The sequence below is a fragment of the Mesocricetus auratus genome, unplaced genomic scaffold (assembly GCF_017639785.1).
Source record: "Mesocricetus auratus isolate SY011 unplaced genomic scaffold, BCM_Maur_2.0 Super-Scaffold_100014, whole genome shotgun sequence".
Classification (NCBI taxonomy): Eukaryota; Metazoa; Chordata; class Mammalia; order Rodentia; family Cricetidae; genus Mesocricetus; species Mesocricetus auratus.
In genome coordinates this window covers 7,981,109-8,000,449 of record NW_024429197.1, presented here as the reverse complement: position 1 = coordinate 8,000,449, position 19,341 = coordinate 7,981,109, and the positions used below count along the sequence as shown (strand labels likewise).

Below are 19,341 nucleotides of genomic sequence, written 5' to 3'. Positions count from 1 at the left end.
GCTTACCTAGAATGCACAAAGGTTGGGGCTCCATCCCCAGCACCCTAGAAGCCAGGCTTAGTGGTATATGCCTGTAATCCCTGCACTCAGTAGCTTGAGGCAGGGGAATCAAAGTTCAAGGCCACTCTCAGCTACTTAGAGCCTGTCGAAATAAACAAATAAAACAAACAAACAAATAAAAGGTATAGAACTGTAAACACATTTCTCTTTCCTGTCTGGACAATTCGGTGGGGTAGGTGCTGCTACTGCAATTTGTACTTGAAGAAACCCAGACTTAGACACGTCTTAAACTTGCCCAAAGCCACCCCAAGAGCCTGGCCCTAAAACTTTGGACTTAGAAACAACAACAACAACGCTAAACAAAACAAAAACACAAAAAACCCACGTCACTGTGGAAGGGTCAGAGCCAGGGGAACCTTATGCAAGGAGGCTGAGATCCAGCAGCTCTTGGGGGACACAGCCCTGGGCAGACACTTCAGCTTCACTGATGCTATGGCCCAACTTTTGACCTTTGGCTGCAGTCTGGGTGGAGTAACCCCAGATACCACTCTCTGGGCCTCTCTTCCCAGCTCCTCATACCCATGCTCCAGAGCCACTCCTGATAACATAAACAAATGTAACACATTAAAATAAAATTCTATGGGCTGGAGAGATGGCTCAGTGGTTAAGAGCACTGGCTGCTCTTCCAGAGGTTCTGAATTCGATTCCCAGAAACCACATGGTGGCTCACAACCATTGTAAGGAGATCTGGTGCCCTCTTCTGGCCTGTAGGCAGACATGTAGGTGGAACTCTGTACACATAATAAACAAACAAATAAACAGAGCTTAAAAACATTCTACAGCGCCCCTGGAGGGGTGGACGGCTGTGACCACACGTGGGCGTGCTGCATGGGCAGAAAGTGTTCCTAACCGCTCAGCGCTTCCTCCAGCCCCACTTTTTAGCTTCAGGTTTTCCTTTCTGCCTCCCCACCCTGCTGTCACAACCCTCTCTCAAGTCCTGTTTCTGTTGTTCTTTTTCATGTCTTTCTTAGTGCAGTGTGGTAGCCTTTAGAGTCAGCTCTTCTGTGGTCACTGCTCACTGTCATAAATAAAAGTCCCCAAAGTACCATTTTCCTACCCATTAACTGTGAGATTGGTGGTGGTGGTGGTGGTGGTGGTGGTGGTGGTGGTGGTGGTGGTGGTGTGTGTGTGTGTGTGTGTGTGTGTGTGTGTGTGTGTGTGTTTGTGAGTATTAGAAACGGGTGTTAGCCATCCTCCTCTCTCACTCTCTGCCTGTTACTTCATAGGGTGTTTTTGGCCTTCAGTGGTCAATGGTTAGATTGCTTTTTCTTCTAACTTTCTGCTTTTGGGGGGTGGGGTAGGGGTCAACAGGGTCTCACTGTATAGGTCTGGCTGACCTGGAACTCACTATATAGACCAAACTGGCTTGAACTCAGAGATCCATCTATCTCTGCCTTTGGAGTACTGGGATCCAGGTATGTACCACCACTGCCTGGTATACCTGCCTCCATCTCAGACTTTCTCAAGAGCTTTTCTTTAAGGTGAAGGAACCGAGGAACCATGCACAGACTCAAGAAGTCAGCAGGGAGCTGTGACTGCTGAGGAACCCTGATGAAGCCTGTGTAATGTCTGAATACTGCTCTCAGAAAGAAGGCAGAGTCTGCAGAGCCAGTCATCACCTGGAAAATTCTGTGCCTTCTGACACCAAGGCTTCCTGGGACACACCTTTGGTCTTTGTTAATCTTGCTCCCTGAGACAGGAAGTCACCTTTTCTAGAAGGCACAAGCCTAAGTCACTTAGCAGATGGGAGTTCACTGAAGCAGATGGCTGCCAAGAGTGGACAGTGGCCCAGGCACTGACCAAGGCTCCCTGAGTTTTAAGGTGACTGTGTTGTACTGTTATTAGTTGGTATCAGTTGGGTGGCAGAAGATGACTAATATGTCCATAATGGATTTTTATGAATTTTCTCCAACATGAATACATAGCAAATCTCTCTTGAGGAGGAGACATTTTTGGATACTCCATTCTTATATGGGTAACTCAGAGCCCAGTCTGAGCAGAAGGGCAGCACTCTGTGTGTGTGTGTGTGTGTGTGTGTGTGTGTGTGTGTGTGTGTGTGCGCGCGAGCTCTTGCCCTTTTTACAGGGGATCTTACTAGTGAGCCTTGAACCACTGAATTGTTTCACACCCAGAGGCTGCTTCTCATTTGCAGAGACCACTCTCCCTTCTAGCCTTGCCAGCTGTTACTAGAAACTTCTAATGGGATAGAATAAGTCATCTCAGAAATGACTAGAGTGGCCCAGGAAATCAGCAACACAGCACCAGAAAACACAGCTCATGAGAGACTTTTATGAGGGCAAGTTCTGAGAAAGCAGCAGACTCCCATTTCCTCTTCCGGGGAAAAGGCTGACAGAACCCAGAAACATGGAAGATCAGATAACTTTCCATTAAAGATTTCAGATGTTCAAAAGATACCAAAGGAAGATGGTGCTAGGCCAAGAGAGACTTACGCTGGTTGCTTCTCTGAACTGAACGGAAATGGTGACTCAAACCCAACCACATGCAGAGGAGAGTGAGAGACTGTACGTTTTCCCACCCATTTGGAATACATTAAATGAAGAATCCTTAGTTGGAAAAGAAAACATGTATATACCCATCCAGCCACAGACCGAGCACCCCTGGGCACTTTTCCAAAATGTTTATTTTCAAATAAAAGGCACAAATGTCAAAGCCAGGTGTGGTGGCGCACACCTTAATCCCAGCACTCGGGAGGCAGAGGCAGGTGGATCTCTGTGAGTTCGAGACCAGCCTGGTCTACAATAGCTAGCTCCAGGACAGCCTCCAAAGCCACAGAGAAACCCTGTCTCGAAAAACAAAACAAAACAAAATAAACAAACAAACAAAAAAAGGCACAAATGTTACCAAGAAAACATTGATTTCATCGAAACATATCACAGCAAAATATTTTCTTACAGCAGAAACAGAGAAAATAACATGTAATTGTTAACTCACTTTAACACAGTGGCAAGGCAGGAAGAAGGTAGACATATTGATAGTTCTGGCAAAATTCATGTTATTTTAGATCAGTGAGAGGCTTAGCTGGCAAGGCTGGTGACCTGAGTTCAATCTCTGGAGCCCACATAAAGGAGACTCTTCCAGAGAGCTGTCCTCTGACCTCCACACACACACACACACACACACACACACACACACACACACACTTTTGTGACAATTTTAAAACGTCTGCTGTTTGTGCATACATATACACACATGCCATAGAAGATGTGTGTGGGTCAGTTCTCTCCGTCCACCATGGGTTCTGGGGATGGAACTCGGTTGGTCAGGCTTGGCAGCAAGCATTTTCATTCACTGAGCCATCTCTCCAGTCCTGTGTCATTGGCTTCTTAAGGCCCATAGGAAGGCTGGGTAAGACCTAAGAGTAACTCAGTCTTCTCAGTTCATGGCTTAGAGACATCCAGGTGTATAAACAGTCGTTCTCTACGTATCTATTTATACAGGACCCATTATTGTCTGATTTACTTTCCCAGTACAGTTGCTGTGGACGTGACTCAGTTATACCCACTTTTGCTACAAGCATTGTTTTTTAGATGGGGTCTCATGTGCTCGGGATGACCTTGAACTCCTGATCCTCCTGCCTCTACATCTCAAGTGCTGGGATTACAAGCATGGGTCGTCATACTGCCCACTCAGCCGTTTTCACTGTCGGCTTGTATCTGGCTTGCTCCTCGTGGCTTGCTCAGCCTGCCATATGTGTGCGCACACACCCTGTTCTCTCACCACTGGTAGATATTAGTGACTGCATCTGGGGCTGAACACACCGATGAACTTCTAAGTCAGCTTGTGTTCAGGAGGGTGACTTCTGAGGTTAGACTTCCATTCTTGTGTTTTCTGTCCTGTGCTTTTTGCTTTGTGGTTTTTAGAAGCACGACTTCACAAAGCCCAGGCTGGCCTAAGGCTCGTACATTGTTGAGGATGACTTTGAACTCCTGAGCCTCCTGACTTCAAATCCAAAGAACTGGGATTTTAGATGTGTGCACTATCACATCTATTCCTATCCTGCATTGTTTTGCTATTTTGAGACATATCACCCTGTAGCCCAGGCTGACATGGAACTGTGTAGCCGAGGATGACTTCAAACTCCTGATTCTCTCACTGTCCAAGTGCTAGGATTATAGCCTGGCTTTAATGTGTGAAGGGGGATCCAACAGGGTTTTGTGAAAGTTAGGAAAGCACTCTACCAGACTAGTCACACCTCAGACCTCTAGTCTGTGTTTTCAAAAATGGCTTTGTGTGTGTGTGTGTGTGTGTGTGTGTGTGTGTATGTGTGTGTGTTCATCTTACTGTTTTACACAAGGCATCTTTTGCAACAAAGTGAAATTTGATGCTGGCGGTAAGGACTTGAGGGTATCACCAGGATGATGGGGATTAAACCTGGGGCCCAGGGCATGTTAGACAAGCTTTAAGCCAATTGAGCTACATTCCCAGCCTGCTAAGGTCATTTTGACCCTCAAGTTAGTTGAGAGCCACAGGCAGAGCCCAAGGCCCCAACCTGGAAGCACAGTGCCACCTGGTGGCAGCTCCAAAGAACAGTCTGGTGAGGCCAATGTGGAAGTGGAACCCACTGCCTTCTCCGTGATCATTTTATTCAAAACTGTATGGAGACCTCTGAGTCCCACATATTCCCAGAAGAATCACAGACGCCAGCTTAAGAGAGGGCAGAGTTCTAGGAAGAAGATGCAGCTATGTGGTTTATTTTGACCAGCAGTGACTTGGAGCTCCAGTGTCTTCCAGTACGGGTGACAGGGAAGAGGCGACAGGTGATAGGGAGGAGGTGGAGGATCAGGGCGCCACCAGTCCCATTCCACCCAGGGTGGGGGCTTCTACTCCTTCCCATCCCCAAACAGACAGCGGTTTACTTTTATGTGAGAGACAGGGGCTCACTATGTAGCCCTGGCTGGCCTGGAACTCACTCTGTAGACCAGGTAGGCCTCAAACATCTGCCTCTCCTCCCTAGAGCTGGGATTAAAGACAGAGACTACCATGCCCGGCTCCTACTATTAAAGATTTATCATTTTATGTGCATGGGTGTGTTGCCCACATTGAGTGTCTGTATACATTGTGTGCAGTGCCTGTGGCCAGCAGCACTGGATCCCCGGAACTGGAGTTACAGATGGTTGTGAGCTGCCATGTGGGTGCTGGGAATTGAACTCAGGACCTCTGGAAGATCAGCCAGTGCTCTTAACCTCTGAACCATTTCCCTAGTCCTTAATTGCTAAAATAAATTTTGTATCATGTAAGATTTTATATGAACAGAGCAGAAAGCTGGGCATGGTGGTACACATCTTTAATCCCAGCACCTGGCAGGTGGAGTCAGTAGTTCAAAGTCATCTTCAGCTTCATAGTGAGTTTGAGACCAGCCTCAGCTACTTGCAACATGAGACTTAGTGCTAAATGCAAAAAATAAATAAGCACAGTTAAATAACTTAAGAAGAGCAGATTTGTATAGCTTAAAATAATATTAAGGGCTGGAAAGATGGCTCAGTGGCTAAAAGCTCTAGATGATCTTCCTTAGGACGCCAGTTCAATTCCCAACACCCACTCACCATGGTCTGTAACTCCAATCCCAGGAGATCTAATACCCTCTTATGGCCTCTGAAGGCACCAGGCATACATGTGGTATACAGACATTTATGCAGACAAAATATCCACAAAAATAAATAAACAACAAAGTATTAGCAGCAGTGCATATTAGGATACTCCTGTAATCCACCCACTGCCTTTGAGGTAGAGGCAGGGGGATTAGGAAGGAATTCAAGGCCAGTCCATGCTATATAAGGAGTATGAGGGTAGTCTGGGCTGAGACTTTGTATCAAAAACAAAAGAAAACAACAGCATAATAATAACTCAACAGTCATTTCTGGTTTCAATACTGGAATGTGGAGTTACTGTTTTTCCCAGCAATAAATCATTTTTTGCTAAGGAGTCTGCTAGGTAGAGCTTTCCTTGGTAGAGTGAACCTGTAGCGGTTATCTGCTGCTGGTGACACCTTGGACTGTGTGTGGCACAGGCAGCACTACTGTGCACCAGGACTCTTCTTCACAGGTCAAATGTGGTTTTGAGTTTCCTGCCTTTTATGTTAGTGCCTGACCAGTCCTAACACACATGCTGTAGACTGAACACAGAGAACTCTGTTCAATGGACTGATTAAAAAAACAACAACTCTTTATTGGTTTCAACATCAAAACAACTTGTTACAGGTAATTGCAAAGTGTCCTCCAAATTACATTTTGCTTTGTCACCTCACAGGACAAGGAATGTTTAGAGATCCTCAGAATACAGGACAGTTGAAGCTTGAAATGAACTATGGCCCATCATGTCAAGCACTAGTGTGTCAAACATGGGACACACGGACGAAAATCACTAACCATTTTCACAAGTGCATCGAGTATTCACTACAGCGCACGGGACCAGGGAGATTATTGACAAGCCCAGACTCAGGAATAAACCCAGCTGCAGGGTTAGTTATGAAGAACAAAGAACAATGGCTGTGAGGCTTTCTCACACTGCAAAGATGCAAATGGCATACAAGTGACAGCGATAAACACTCAGGGGCCGAAAGCAGAGGGTATGGCAGTCACAGGACTGACACCTTAGTCCTGTGACTCTCCTTAGTCCTCAATCTGACTTAGGAAGATTGGAGACCAACAGGGAACAACACAGAAAAACATGAATTATCTGCATAGATAGGAAATAAATCCTCCCTATGACAAGAGTGCACACTCAGTCAAGGCCATGTGGGAGCTCCAAGGGTCACAGGACCCTCTTCAAGAGTTGCAGGCTTCCAAGAGAAAGCACAAATCCAAGTCAGCAGGACTCTGCATATTTACTTCCCTGAGGTCACTTCTCAGCCTTGACCAGAAACCTTCCAGGGAACAGGACAAGTTCTCAGCCCTGGCCAGAGACCCAACTGTTGCTCTTATCTGCTCCTGGGCTGTGTGTACACCCAGTGACCCTTCTGTTGTTGAGATAGAGTCTGATAGATAGCGCAGGCTAGCCTTAAACTGGCAATAATCCTCCTACCTTTGCCTTCCAAGTGCTGGGATGACAGGCATACATCACTGTGCATGACTACATTTGGTAACCCGGACTCTCAACGATCACATTTGCTCTGTCCAAGAGTGAAGGACACAGTGGCACACCGAGGAAGAGGATGGCCCTGGAGACCCATACTCCAAGGGGAGTGTAAACACTAACAGTCACTTTCATGTGGTTAGGGTCCATAGAACTTACTCTTCCCATGGACTTCTTGGTTAGAAGCAACTATTTTCCAAGGACAGCTGTTCCTCTATACTGTCACACCAAGAAAAGGAAAGTATCCTTTCCCCCCCTTTGAGGCAGGGTTTTGCTTGTATCCCAGGCTAGTGTCAGTCTCTCAATCCTTTTGTCTCAACCTTCTGAAGGCTGAGATCCCAGGCCTGCGCCAGCACCCCCAGGCAGTTTGTTTTCTTTAATACAGATGTACTAAGGAACACAGGCAGAGGGGGAAGGTGGCCAAGCTCACCTGTGACAGGTGAGGGCCAGGGCTCTACAGAGGAGAGGGCAAGCTGGCAGGCATGAACCCCAGGCATCAAAGAATCACATACACTTCCATTGATAACTATACATAAAGCCTTCCTTTTAAAAAATAAATCCTTGAGTCTGTAAATTAGTCCACATAAAAATATAAAGCCAACGTCCATCTTTAGTCTTGAATAGAATGTGATTTTCTAAGCACAGAGGGAGAGGGACTCCCACAGCAAACTTTTCACTCTATGCACATGACCTCATTCTCTTCCCGGGTCCTGTCTTACGACTGTTTACATTTTCACTGCATGAGTGTGACTGTCCAGGGAAGCCCACACAAAGTGCTAACACAACCACTAGTGACCAAGGCGACACTGTGTGAGCAGATTCTAACCCCACAGCTCAATGGCGATAAAAATACAAGCCACGGTCAAGCTGATTAAAAGCTCCCAAGCCGCTGCTGAGCCTCCCACTCTTCTGTGTGACAGGGAGAAGTATCCTCCGTATTTTAAGTGCTCAATGCAATGAAAAGACATGGAAGGATAGGGAAGGCCAACCACAGTCCCCACTGCGCTGAACACTCCCATGTAAGTCTGGTGCTAGGTCGGCGACATTGACTGTAAGACAGTCGAGTCATTTCACTTGATAATCGTAACTTTCGTTTGTTTGTTTGGTCTGATTTGCTTTTTTAGACAAGGTCTCGCTGTGTAGCCCAGGCTGGCCCTGAATTCAGAGATCCACCTGCGGTGCTAAGATTAAAGGTGTTCCCACCACGGCCAGCCACAATCATGACATTGTAGAAAGGCAGGGTGGGGGCTGGCAAGCTGACTCAGCAGGTGAGAGTGCTTCAGGCTCTTGAGGGCCAGAGTTCAGTCCCTAGTACTCTCTTCAGGTGCCTCACTACTGTCTCCAGCTCCCGGAGACCCAAGGCCCTGTTTTGGCTTTTGTGGGCACTCATATGTGTGTACATATGTACCAATACATAAATAAAATAAACCTTTTAACCTCACCAGTCTCTATTCTCACTTTTCAAACATTTTGAGAGACAGAATTCATGAAGATGGCAAAGAGTTGTCCTCTTATGGGACAAACTGCTCCTGACCTGTTCCCTGGTGTCCCCTCAACTCAAACTGCCCATTTAGTGGCCACAATGATCTATGTAAACCTTTATGTGGAACTTAAGTCTTCTCTGTGTAATTCTCTCCCCATTTGTGGGATAACATCATGTAGCCTTAATCATGTAGCTGGCCTTAAATTTACTGTTTGGCCAAAGACAACCTTGAACCCTGACCCTCTGCTGCCACCTCCCGAGTGCTGGGATTACAAGTGCATTCTAGCACACCTGGCCCCTTCCCAATGTTTGAGAGATGCAGTAAGGCTACCTGACTTTCAGCTCGCCAAGCTGAGGGGCTGTTCTTAGCTCCTTCGGCCTCTCTACCTCTTTACATGGATCGATCTTTGGTTCTGCAGATGAGTGATCAGAAAAATCTAGAATCTAAGAGCCAAACTATTGCACTCCTGTTGGTCAGCCCTACTAAGTATCATGGCTTCATTACCCTTTACAGGGTTTTTCCTAACACAAAGTCCTGTTCTCTTTCCTCACAGCTTGCTTACAATGGAGAGGTTTTGATTTCTGAAGAAACCATAGTTACTTTTAGTTTATTTCTTTCTGTAGAAAAAAATTGCAGATTTCTTAAGGAAAAGTGAGAAAGAGCTCCCAAAAAAGCAGCAGGGAGATCTTAAAGAGGGATGCCAGACTCTCCTAGTGGAGTTAATTCTAAGAAATAATTCAGCTGGGCATGGTGGTGCACGCCTTTAATCCAAGTAGAGGCAGGCAGATCTCTGTGAGCCAGCCTGGTCTATAGAGTGAGTTCCAGAACAGCCAGGGCTGTTACACAGAGAAATGGTGTCTTCAAAACCAAAACCAAATAAAACAAAACAGTCTGTTTGAAAGAAAAAATGCACATAAATTTACTATGCGAACTGGAAAGAAGATAAAGGATAAACTGTGTGCTGTGGCACACATCTGTAACATCTGTAGTCCTGGGTGGGTGCAGCAGGATCAGGAATTCAAGATTATCCTTGGCCACACAGTGAATCTGAGACCAGCTACCTGTGCTACCTGAGACCTTTTTACAAACAAACAAAAGAATCGGACTCATTTGCTATAAAATGCCTACATGAACTGGGCATAAAAAACAGACACCTGGATATGCTGATTGACTTCATTAAAAAGTAGATGGTATTTTTTCTTCTAGTTTGTATTATGGAAATAATATACCAGAAAAGAGGAAAATATTAATTATTTGCGATTCAAGAAAGTTTAATGACTTCCCTTATCCTTGCACACCCCCTCATACACACACACAATTTAATACTCTCAAAAAATTTAAAGAGATGAGTAGTTTGTACTTCTTGACTTAAAAAAGAGTGAGATCAGGTGGTGGTGGTGCACACCTTTACTCCCGATGCTCAGGAGGCAAAGGCAGGTGGATCTCTGTGAGTTCAAGGCCAGCCTCGTCTACAGAGCAAGCTCCAGGATAGCCAGCGCTAAAACAGAGAAACCCTGACTTGAGAGAAAAGATAAAAGAGATGTTCTTAAGTTGGCAGCTAGAAAATGAAAGCCAAGACAAACTTGAAAACTGGGTTTTGATTACTTAGGAAAACTAGAGAGAAATTGTATTACATAACGGGGAACACAAAAACTTTCCAACTGTTGAAAATCTACTTGTTTGCTGGCAGATAGGGTCTGTCCTGCAACAAAAGAAGCAAACTGCTGAGATCAAAACTGCAAAGTCAAGCTGGTGCAAAGGAGAGCCTGTCAGTTAACCTGACAGATGAGGATTTGGATCCAGCAAACCAGTGCAGTTGGAATCGTAATCTTCAACAGAATCCACAGAGGATTCCCAATGGCAAACACACACAGAGTTCAGCATCTGAGGGCAAGGGCAACTCTGTTGTTAGGTGTGGTGGTGCACACCTGCAACCCTAGCACTTAGGAGATAGAGGCAGGAGCAGGAGTTCAAGGTCATCCTTGAGATGTAGCAAGTTTGATGTCAACCAGGGCTATACGAGATCCTATTTCAACAAGTTAGAAGACATTTGTATGTGCATCTGCAATACAGTTTAAATCTTCAGAAATCATTCTACCACCAAAGACACTCAGTCCTAACATGTCACCCAAAGAACATAGTCATCACGGCTTCAGTTTCTCCATTTTTCTTTCTTTACAGTAGCTGCCATGTTCGTTTCTTAGTTGTAGGTCTAGTCCCTTCATATGTACCAGGCAGCTCTGGATACTTGTCACACAATTCAAGAGCACACTGAGGGGAGCCAGCTGACCTGCCTGGAGCACAGCTGTCTTCGGCAGGAGAGCCTTCTGCGAGAGGGACTGTAGCCCCGCACACTAGTGAGGCTGCACTGACACATGGAGGTTCAAACACACCTTCAAGTGCAAGAGACAGTTCTAGCTGAGTGCCAGCTGCAAGCCCAGGTGGAAAATTTCATCAAAAAGGGAAGCATGAACAGCACGCAGGGGCTTACACTGTCAATCCCAGGACTCAAGAGGCTGAGGAAGGAGAATGGTCTTGAACTCAAGGTCAGCTTGGACTACAGTGTTCCAAAAAACAACAAAAAAGCACTGTTTTTTGTTTGTTTGTTTTCTTTCTAAACAGCTGTAATACTTGAATGGAAAAATTTGAAGAGCATAGTGGCTCATCCCCTGAAATCCCAGCACTTGGGAGTCTGAGGCAGGAGGATCACAGAAGAGGTTAAGCCAGCTAGCTACAAAGTGAAACCCTTGTCGTCAAAAAAAAAAAAAAAAAAAAAAAAAAAAAGAAAAAAAAAGAAAAGAAAAGAAAGAAACAATTCCTCTGAATTTAAAGTGGTCTTGAGAAAGTCTTACCATTATTTTCTAAAATTTAAGATTGTGACTAACATCCACAAATCTACACACAGCACAGTCAAGCAGCAACAAGCCAGTGCTGGGGTGGAGCTCCACAGGCTGCAACTGTGTATCAGCACCAGCCAGGCTTCTGGGTGACACGTCCTGCCTGCAGAGCCCAGGCCCGGAAGGGCTGCACTGTGCAGGGTTTGGGGCGCCACCTCCACCAACCGTAAGAGGGATATCGAGGAGAGCCAAGCACACGTCTGCGTATGCTGTTTGGATCTGATAATCTCATTCATTTGGCATTTCATCCCCAAGGCTAGTGAAAAAATACTGGAGAAAAACGGCTTCTATAAATGATTTTGTACCTAAGGTTTCTTTTTGTGCCAAAAAATAGTCATGTAATGTATACTGAGTAACATTCAGCTTTTGCTTAATGTATTTGTTAGCCACTACCACACCAGTAAAAAAAAAAAACACCCACACCAAATTACTGTAATTGTTAAGACTAATTTTTAAATCTGAAAAATGGTAGTTTACTGGGTGATTCTAGTTCTGGCCTTTGGTACCCAACGAGCTATACATTCAGGGGAACTAATGTTTCTGGGGGAGGAGTCAGATGCCACACAGTGGGGACTAACCTTGTCACTTAAAGTGCCATTTAGAACATAGTTCAAAATTTCAAACAGCTGGCCACATCTGCTACTTCACCCCATGTTCCGGTCTGGCACGGCTGGCCCGGATGCCAGATGATGCAGCGGCCTCTCCTGGCTGTGCTCTAGTGCAGATGCAGCAGTAGCAACAGGAGGCACAGGGACAGTGGCTGGGTTCACAGTGCACAGTCCAGCTGCTCACTCAGGGCGGCCGTGGGAGCTTCCGGGCGCCGAGTCTGCGTGATTTTTTGTTTGGGGTTTTTTGTGTCTTCTTCCTCTTCAGTTTCACTTTCACAGACGTGCACAACCACGCTGGGGGTAGACTCGGTTCCGGCATGCAGTTCATATTTCTCCCCTGCCGAGGCAAGCATGAAGGAGCCTTACTGCCAGTGGAATTAATTTATTTTATCTCCCAACTTCCTCTTCCACTAATTCATTTAACAGCTGCTGACTTTTTTTTTTTGAGACTGCGTCTCATGAAATCTGGGCCAATCAGAAACTTGTTGCTGTAACTGAGGCTGGTCTTGAACTCTTTGATTTTTCTTCTCCAGTCTCCTAAGTGCTAGGATCGTAGGCATGTGTTGCTATGGTGACCTTGTTGCTTAAACTCTGTAAAATCTATCTATCCTGCATCAGAGGCTTAGCTTGTTTGGTATTTAAAAAATTCCCTCCTTTTCCTCTCGATGGGGTTTTACTATGCAGACAGGCTGGCCTGGAACTCCCAGTGAGCTGCCTGTCCCTGCCTCTCAAGGGCTGTTAAAGATAAGTGCTACCATGCCCTGCAGAAGTTCAATTTGTTAAAGATACTGTCCTTTCTGCCCTTGGCCTGGGAGTTAGGATGCAAGCATGGCTGCTGAGCACACAGGTACCTTCAGGGCAGACTCTATTAGCGCACCTTGAAACTACCCTATTCACAACCACATCCTGTCCATCATGTTAATGTCCATGACTTTAAACTGAGCATGCTCAGAAATGGCCCTGCTACTGAATGAATACACACAAGTCTCCTTCATTCAGGGAAGGCCTTGCTTTGGAATAGTTCCTGTCTCTTCCTAAAGATGATGAAGCTTTCTCCACTTTTATGTCCTATGCTTACTTTGGCTTTGTGCTCACTAAGATGGGAAGCCACTGATTAGATTATATAAACCTAATTAAAATGTTAATATAAATGCTAATTGCTTTTCTACAAATAACTAAGGTGGGTTAGCTACATTCATAAAGGTTTTGAGTCCCATGGGTGGCACTGGCTAGGCTCCAGGAAGCTGTTTCTAGCGTAGGACCTGATGTCTGAAAGAGTTCAAATATCCACAAGCATAAAGTTCTTTCTCAGATGTTTCTGAAGAGACACACTGTCCTCAACCACAGGGAATCAGCTCCTTATATTACTATCATGATGAGAGAGACAGTAAGTAGAGAAGGAAAGCAAGAAATGAAAAAGAAAAAAAGAAACTTTGGAAAGGGTGGCAGGTTACTATCTCTAAATAACGCAAAGCAGCCACCATTTGCATAGGGCTGTAGAGAGAGAACAGCAAGTGTTTGCTAACCACCTGTATTAACTCCTAGCTGTGAAAATTATCATGCTGCACATGCTATCTAACCCCAACATCCATGCTCGGCAACTGGCTGAGGACCACAGCACTGGAAAATGTTATGTTAAGTCATGTTAAGAGTGTGGACCCAGACAATTATGACTGTAGTGTCCACTGGACAGTGCCGCTGTTGCTGGGCTCCACACCCACTACTGAACACCGTCTCCAATACACAAAAATCCTAGGGACAGTAAGAGCAAAAGCAGAACCGGCTACCTGGCCCCAGCTTGGAGACAGCACAGAGTAAGTCATAGTTGATCACAGGCATCGCGTCTTCACTCTGCTTCCACCCCACTGGTGGCGAGGCTGGAGGGGAGATGAGGAACTGCTTGGTGGGCTGTGGTGGCAGTAAGTAGGACTTGTCCCGAGCCTCCCCAGACACCTGCACCTGCAGGGGAGGACAGGACCATGAGCACTTTGCAAGTGCATCTTCGTTTTCTTCATTTAATCTTTATGGTAACTGCTACCTTCTTAGAGGGGTGATTAAAAATGTCTCTGAGATGTGTGTGATCTCCCAGGGGGTGACCTGGGTCCACCTGGCTCACAGCACAGGGCACATACACAGGATCCTTGCTAAACATGAGTTGAATGAAAGAATAAATGAATAACCAGACGGACAAAGGAGTGCACCGCAGTAACTATGGCTGGGATCTGAGCTCTAAGTGCCCCTTAGGGTCTGTGTGGTAGAGTCTTGCTCCCCTGAAGTGAAAGGGTGAAACTGGGAGCCTTTAGGACACAGTGAGGTCTTTAGTCACTGGGAGTACACCCTAAGGCACAGTGGGACCCCCACCTCTTACTCTTCCTGTTTCCCATGAATGAGGTGAACAGCTTTGCTCTGCCTTCATGTGCTGTCCCCTCTGCAGGCCCAAAGGAAGGGAAGATCCTATATGGACTGAAACCTCTAAACCATGAGCCAAGACTTCTCTCCTTTACAGCTGATTATCTTGTTACAGTGGGTGTGCTGGCTAGTTTTATGTCACTTGACACAAGCTTTCATCACTAAGACAAGGGAATCTCAACTGAGAAAATGCCTCCATAAGATCAGACTGCAAGCCAGTCGGTGGTAGTATACGCCTTTAATTCCAGCACCTGGGAGGCAGAGGTAGGCGGATCTCTGTGAGCTCAATACTACCCTGGTCTACAAGAACTAGTTCCAGGACAGCCTCCAAAGCCACAGAGAAACCCTGTCTCGAAAACTAAAAAAAAAAAAAAAAAAAAAAAAAAAATCAGGCTGCAGGTAAGCCTGTAGAGCATTTTCTTAATTAGTGATTGATGTGGGAGGACCCAGCCCATCGTGTGTGGTCCCACCCTGGACTGGTGGTCGTGGGTTCTATAAGAAAGCAGGCTGAACGAGCCATGAAGAGCAAGTCAGTAAGCAGCACCCCTCCATGCCTCTGTATCAGCTCCTGCTTCCAGGTTCCTGCCCTGGTTGAGTTCTTGTCTTGGCTTACCTCAATGGAAGGTGATTCAAGATAAGTAAACCAAATAAACCTTTTGTTTCCAAGCTGCTTTTGGCCATGGTGTTTCATCAGAGTAACAGTAACCCTAACTGATTCAGTGGGAGTAGCTGACTAACACACTACTAAGTTCCAGTCTTAGAAGAGGTAAAATTGCTTGTGTGGTGGTCAGAGGACACAGATTGGCTCTTTCCTTCCACCATGCATGTATGTATGGGCTGCAGGGATCAAACTCAGGTCGTAAAGCTTGGGGTGAGGACCTCTGCCCACTGAGCCATCTTACTAGTCCATGAAGATTTTTTCCTTTGTTTTCCCACGAATGTCACATCCTAAGTGCCATTTTAGATGCAGAGAACATTTACTCCACTACCCTTGAATCGTCAGGGCTTAACCTTCGCAGAGCCCCAGTTGAGCAAATCTGCCAGAAAAATGAGTCCCTTCATTATCAGTCTCAGCAAAACAAAGACAGAGGCTTAATATGCTGCTAAGACAAATGAAATTATGTATGTGTAAAGTAAGAGAAAATATGACATCTGCTCCTGGAAATGTTGATTTAACAAATCTCTGACCCAACACTGGAGGGAGAGCTGTGATGGAGAAGCTGCTGTGAGGACACGAGGCCGCGGAGCACCCTGTACCTGTGTGAGGTACCTGTGGGGACACGCGGCCGCGGAGCACACTGTACCTGTGCGAAGTAAAGCTTCAGTTTCTGGCCGTGGAAGTCACTCTCGTGGAGCTCTATCCGAGCTCTCGCTGCAGCCTCGGGCTTGCTGAAGTTGATCCTCACTCTGCGAAAGCTCTTGAACAACTGGAAGGTGACCTGGTCATCATAGAGGGTGAACAGAGCTTCAAACCTCTCCTGTAAGGAGAACAGCAAGGCAGAGAGAAGTGGGAACAAAGAATAAGATACTGTATTAGCAGGAAGCCTGCTAAAGAGAAGTGGCCAGGTGAAACTCTCTATGTAGTGCAGTTCTTCTCCTCCACAAAGAGCCGCCTTTCGCAAAGGTGTTCAGGGTGGACAGTGTGTGACTTGTGCTCACATCTGCAGTCTGCACTGACTGAAAACAGCTGGCTTTGTTAAATTCTGCACTCAGGGGTTATACAATAATACAATAATACAATGTATAAAACAGCCCACACACATCCCCAGACAGAACAGGAGTCCTGCTGTCGCAGAGTCACCAATGCGTGCAGCTGTGCTGTTCCTCCATCAAAGGAACATCTCCGGCATTTGGGGTGACCCTTCCCCTGCTTTCTTCACAGTGCTAGGCATTTGCTTACTGCTTAAGTCTGACACACTGGGCGAGGTCTCCTACAACTTCATTCTCTTAGAATCTGAACACCTCCCCTAGCATGTACACACAATAAAACACAGAGAAATCACTCCTACCTTTTCTTTATTTTTTTTTATGACATTAGGCTCTCATGCAGTCCAGGTTGGCCTCTAACTTGCTAGTAGTTGAAGACAGCCTTGAATTCCTGTTCCTTCTACCTCCAGCTCTGGGGGAACTGATTACAGGGTGCCACCAAGCCTAGCAGCTTCCTAATTTTTCCTTATAACTTCTCTGCATCCTTATGCTTTAGAAGTTTCTCAGAAACAGCATGTATACATGTAAATAAAGCCAATTTACCACTCTGCTAAAACTCTAACTCTCACAGCTCCTCCCCAATGCCACATGCCCTTCCGAGAGACCTACTGAACCTGACTGTGAATTTGTCTGCTGAAACCTCGATGATCTTGCTATGTTCCTAGAGAGACCAACTCTCCATTTTGTCACTGACCCCTCGGCCCCACCACAGGACTGTACACTTCGACACAGAAGCTGCATAATTCACACTCTATCCCAGAACCTAACCGGCATGTAGCCTTAGGCTGCGGGTGTTCAATAATGTATCCAGCTCTGCCCCTGAAAGACACTGAAGGAAGTCCAGTCTGGGCCACAGAATGAGAATGGGACTCAATGAAAGGAGAATTCTTTGTGGACATATTAACATTTAAGGGCCAGGTCAGGAATGGTGGCTTCTACCTGTATTCCCAGTGCTTGGGAGGCTGAAGAGGACTGTCCAGATGCCGGCCTAGATTACACAGTGAAACTATGCTTTAACAAAAGATGAAAAGGTATGTAGGTTTTTACAAGATCACAATGATCACACACACACACACACACACACACACACACACTGTTTCTAAGTAAACCAATAACTTAAAAAAGATAATCTGTTTTTCCTTACAAACCAGAGAAATAATACCAGAAATGATAACAGCTAATAATTAGTCCTAATAGTCTACATGTAATAAGCCCCAAGAAAAAGCCGAATTCCTTCTTTAGTGAATGCACAAAGAGGAGGAATCCAGGCAAAAACATCATGTGCTTGGAGGTTGGGCGTGGTGAGAAATCCCTGTGACATATCTCAATAGTCAGGAGATAGAGCTGGGAGCATCTCTGGAAGTTCTAGGCCAGCTGGAGCCACATAGCCAATCCAGGCCAGTCTAAATCACACAGCCAATCCCAGGTCAGCCTAAGCCACACAGCCAATCACAGGTCAGTCTGAGCCACATAGCCAATCCAGGTCAGCCTGAGCCACACAGCCAATCCCAGGCCTTGTCTCAAACAACAGCAGCATGCTGGGTAAAGGAGGAATCAGTGAAGGTGGGAAAGGTGCCAAGAGGATGACAGGGTGTATATGGCAGAAACATTATGTACACAAATAAAATTGCTAATGAATCATGTTATGTATATGTACTATCTTTGACTAAAACATTAAAACAAGCTTTTCGTCCATTACAGTCTCTAAAACTTAGTAAGTGGATGCATGAGAGTTCACTAGAAGCTAACGCTGCCCTAGCAGAGACGGAGGACTGGCTCTGACGCCCACCTGCCAGTGGAGGCGGAGCCTCTCCTGAGACATGAGGGAGGGTCCCGTGGGGCACACACTTGGTGTTTTTCATGTCTCAGTCCCTTGGACCTCTTTACCCAAAGCTATCTGTGCTTCCCACAGTGAGAGTGTGGGCCTACCTTCTGCTCTTGAACCTCAAACACCGCTTCGTGGACACTGCAAGCGAAGAGTGAGGTGGGCAGGTCACTTAGGTCCATCATCTCTTCTAATTCGTCTTCATTTTCGCCGAAGACCATCTCCTCTTCCTCTTCCTGGTCGCTGCTACAGAGATCTGACTGGCTATCATTCCAAGATTTCATGGTGTCTCGCAGCATCTCTGTGGGTAAAGTTCTAGGATATCTGCCAGACACTTACTGCTTTAAAAAAAAAAAAGGAAATGACAGAGAAAAAATTGAAGGCCTTATCATATTGCAGTCAATCTATTTCTCAAGACAGCAATTAATCAAGCAAAATGACTTTATCCAGGAAAGATCAATCAGCATTTAAGTCAGCCCCAGGTCTCACAAATGAATTTTCTATCTATAAATCTGGTTTGCTTGGCAGATTTTATGGGGCAATGAAATACGAAGAAGCAAAAAAGCCAGAGCTTCCTAGTGAAAACGGGATGAGAAGGGTAATGTGACATGATCACATCAATATGTACTTTAGTTTACAAGCAGAGAGCGGGAAGTAGGAGCCAGAGTGGCCTTCACATATTTGTTTTGGGTTTTAGGTGGAAAACACTGGAAGTGGCCCAGCAGATTCACACCCACACGGTCTGTTCGCCATCTGCACCCTGAAACGCTGCCTGTGAGGCTCTGCCTTTCTTATCCAGTGTGGATTGTTTCTGAGCAGACTCTCAAATAATTAAGTTGCATAGGTCCCCCAGCTCGCACTCAAAGGTGCTAATGAACATGCACGCAAGTGTGTAGAGCACACAACTAAAGCTGGAAGACAATCCAGAGGACACACTTCTCAACTTTAAAGTCAGAGGCGCAGAGCTGACGCTGCCCCTATGTAAAATACCGGGGCAGAACGTGCCTGTGCCTGGCTCCTCAGGGAACCACACCACACCCGTGCATCATCCCGTTGGACATGACTTATTTCAAGATGGTGACATGGAAGTGAAGAAGACCCATGAGTGACAGAGACACTGAGTGATCATGATTATTATTACTGCCACTTGTGAGTCCCCTACATTTCCTACTGGTTATTAATATTAACTATGGGATAAAAATAGTGGAGTTTCCCATTATTCTACACCACTCAAGACAACCTTAAAAAATAGCATCTAT

The 19,341-nt window shown here is 45.8% G+C and overlaps 1 protein-coding gene across 1 annotated transcript; it reads right to left on the bottom strand.

Annotated features, from left to right (window-relative positions):
- Positions 1-6,225: 6,225 nt before the first annotated feature.
- On the bottom strand, positions 6,226-18,769 carry Rcan3 (RCAN family member 3). Its single transcript, XM_021232681.2, has 4 exons — positions 18,187-18,769; positions 15,855-16,028; positions 13,929-14,100; positions 6,226-12,478 (listed from the first exon to the last, which is right to left on the bottom strand). Exons 1-4 carry the CDS (start codon positions 18,379-18,381, stop codon positions 12,300-12,302), a joined length of 720 nt encoding a protein of 239 aa, XP_021088340.1. The 5' UTR covers positions 18,382-18,769; the 3' UTR covers positions 6,226-12,299.
- Between the last annotated feature and the right edge of the window lie 572 nt (positions 18,770-19,341).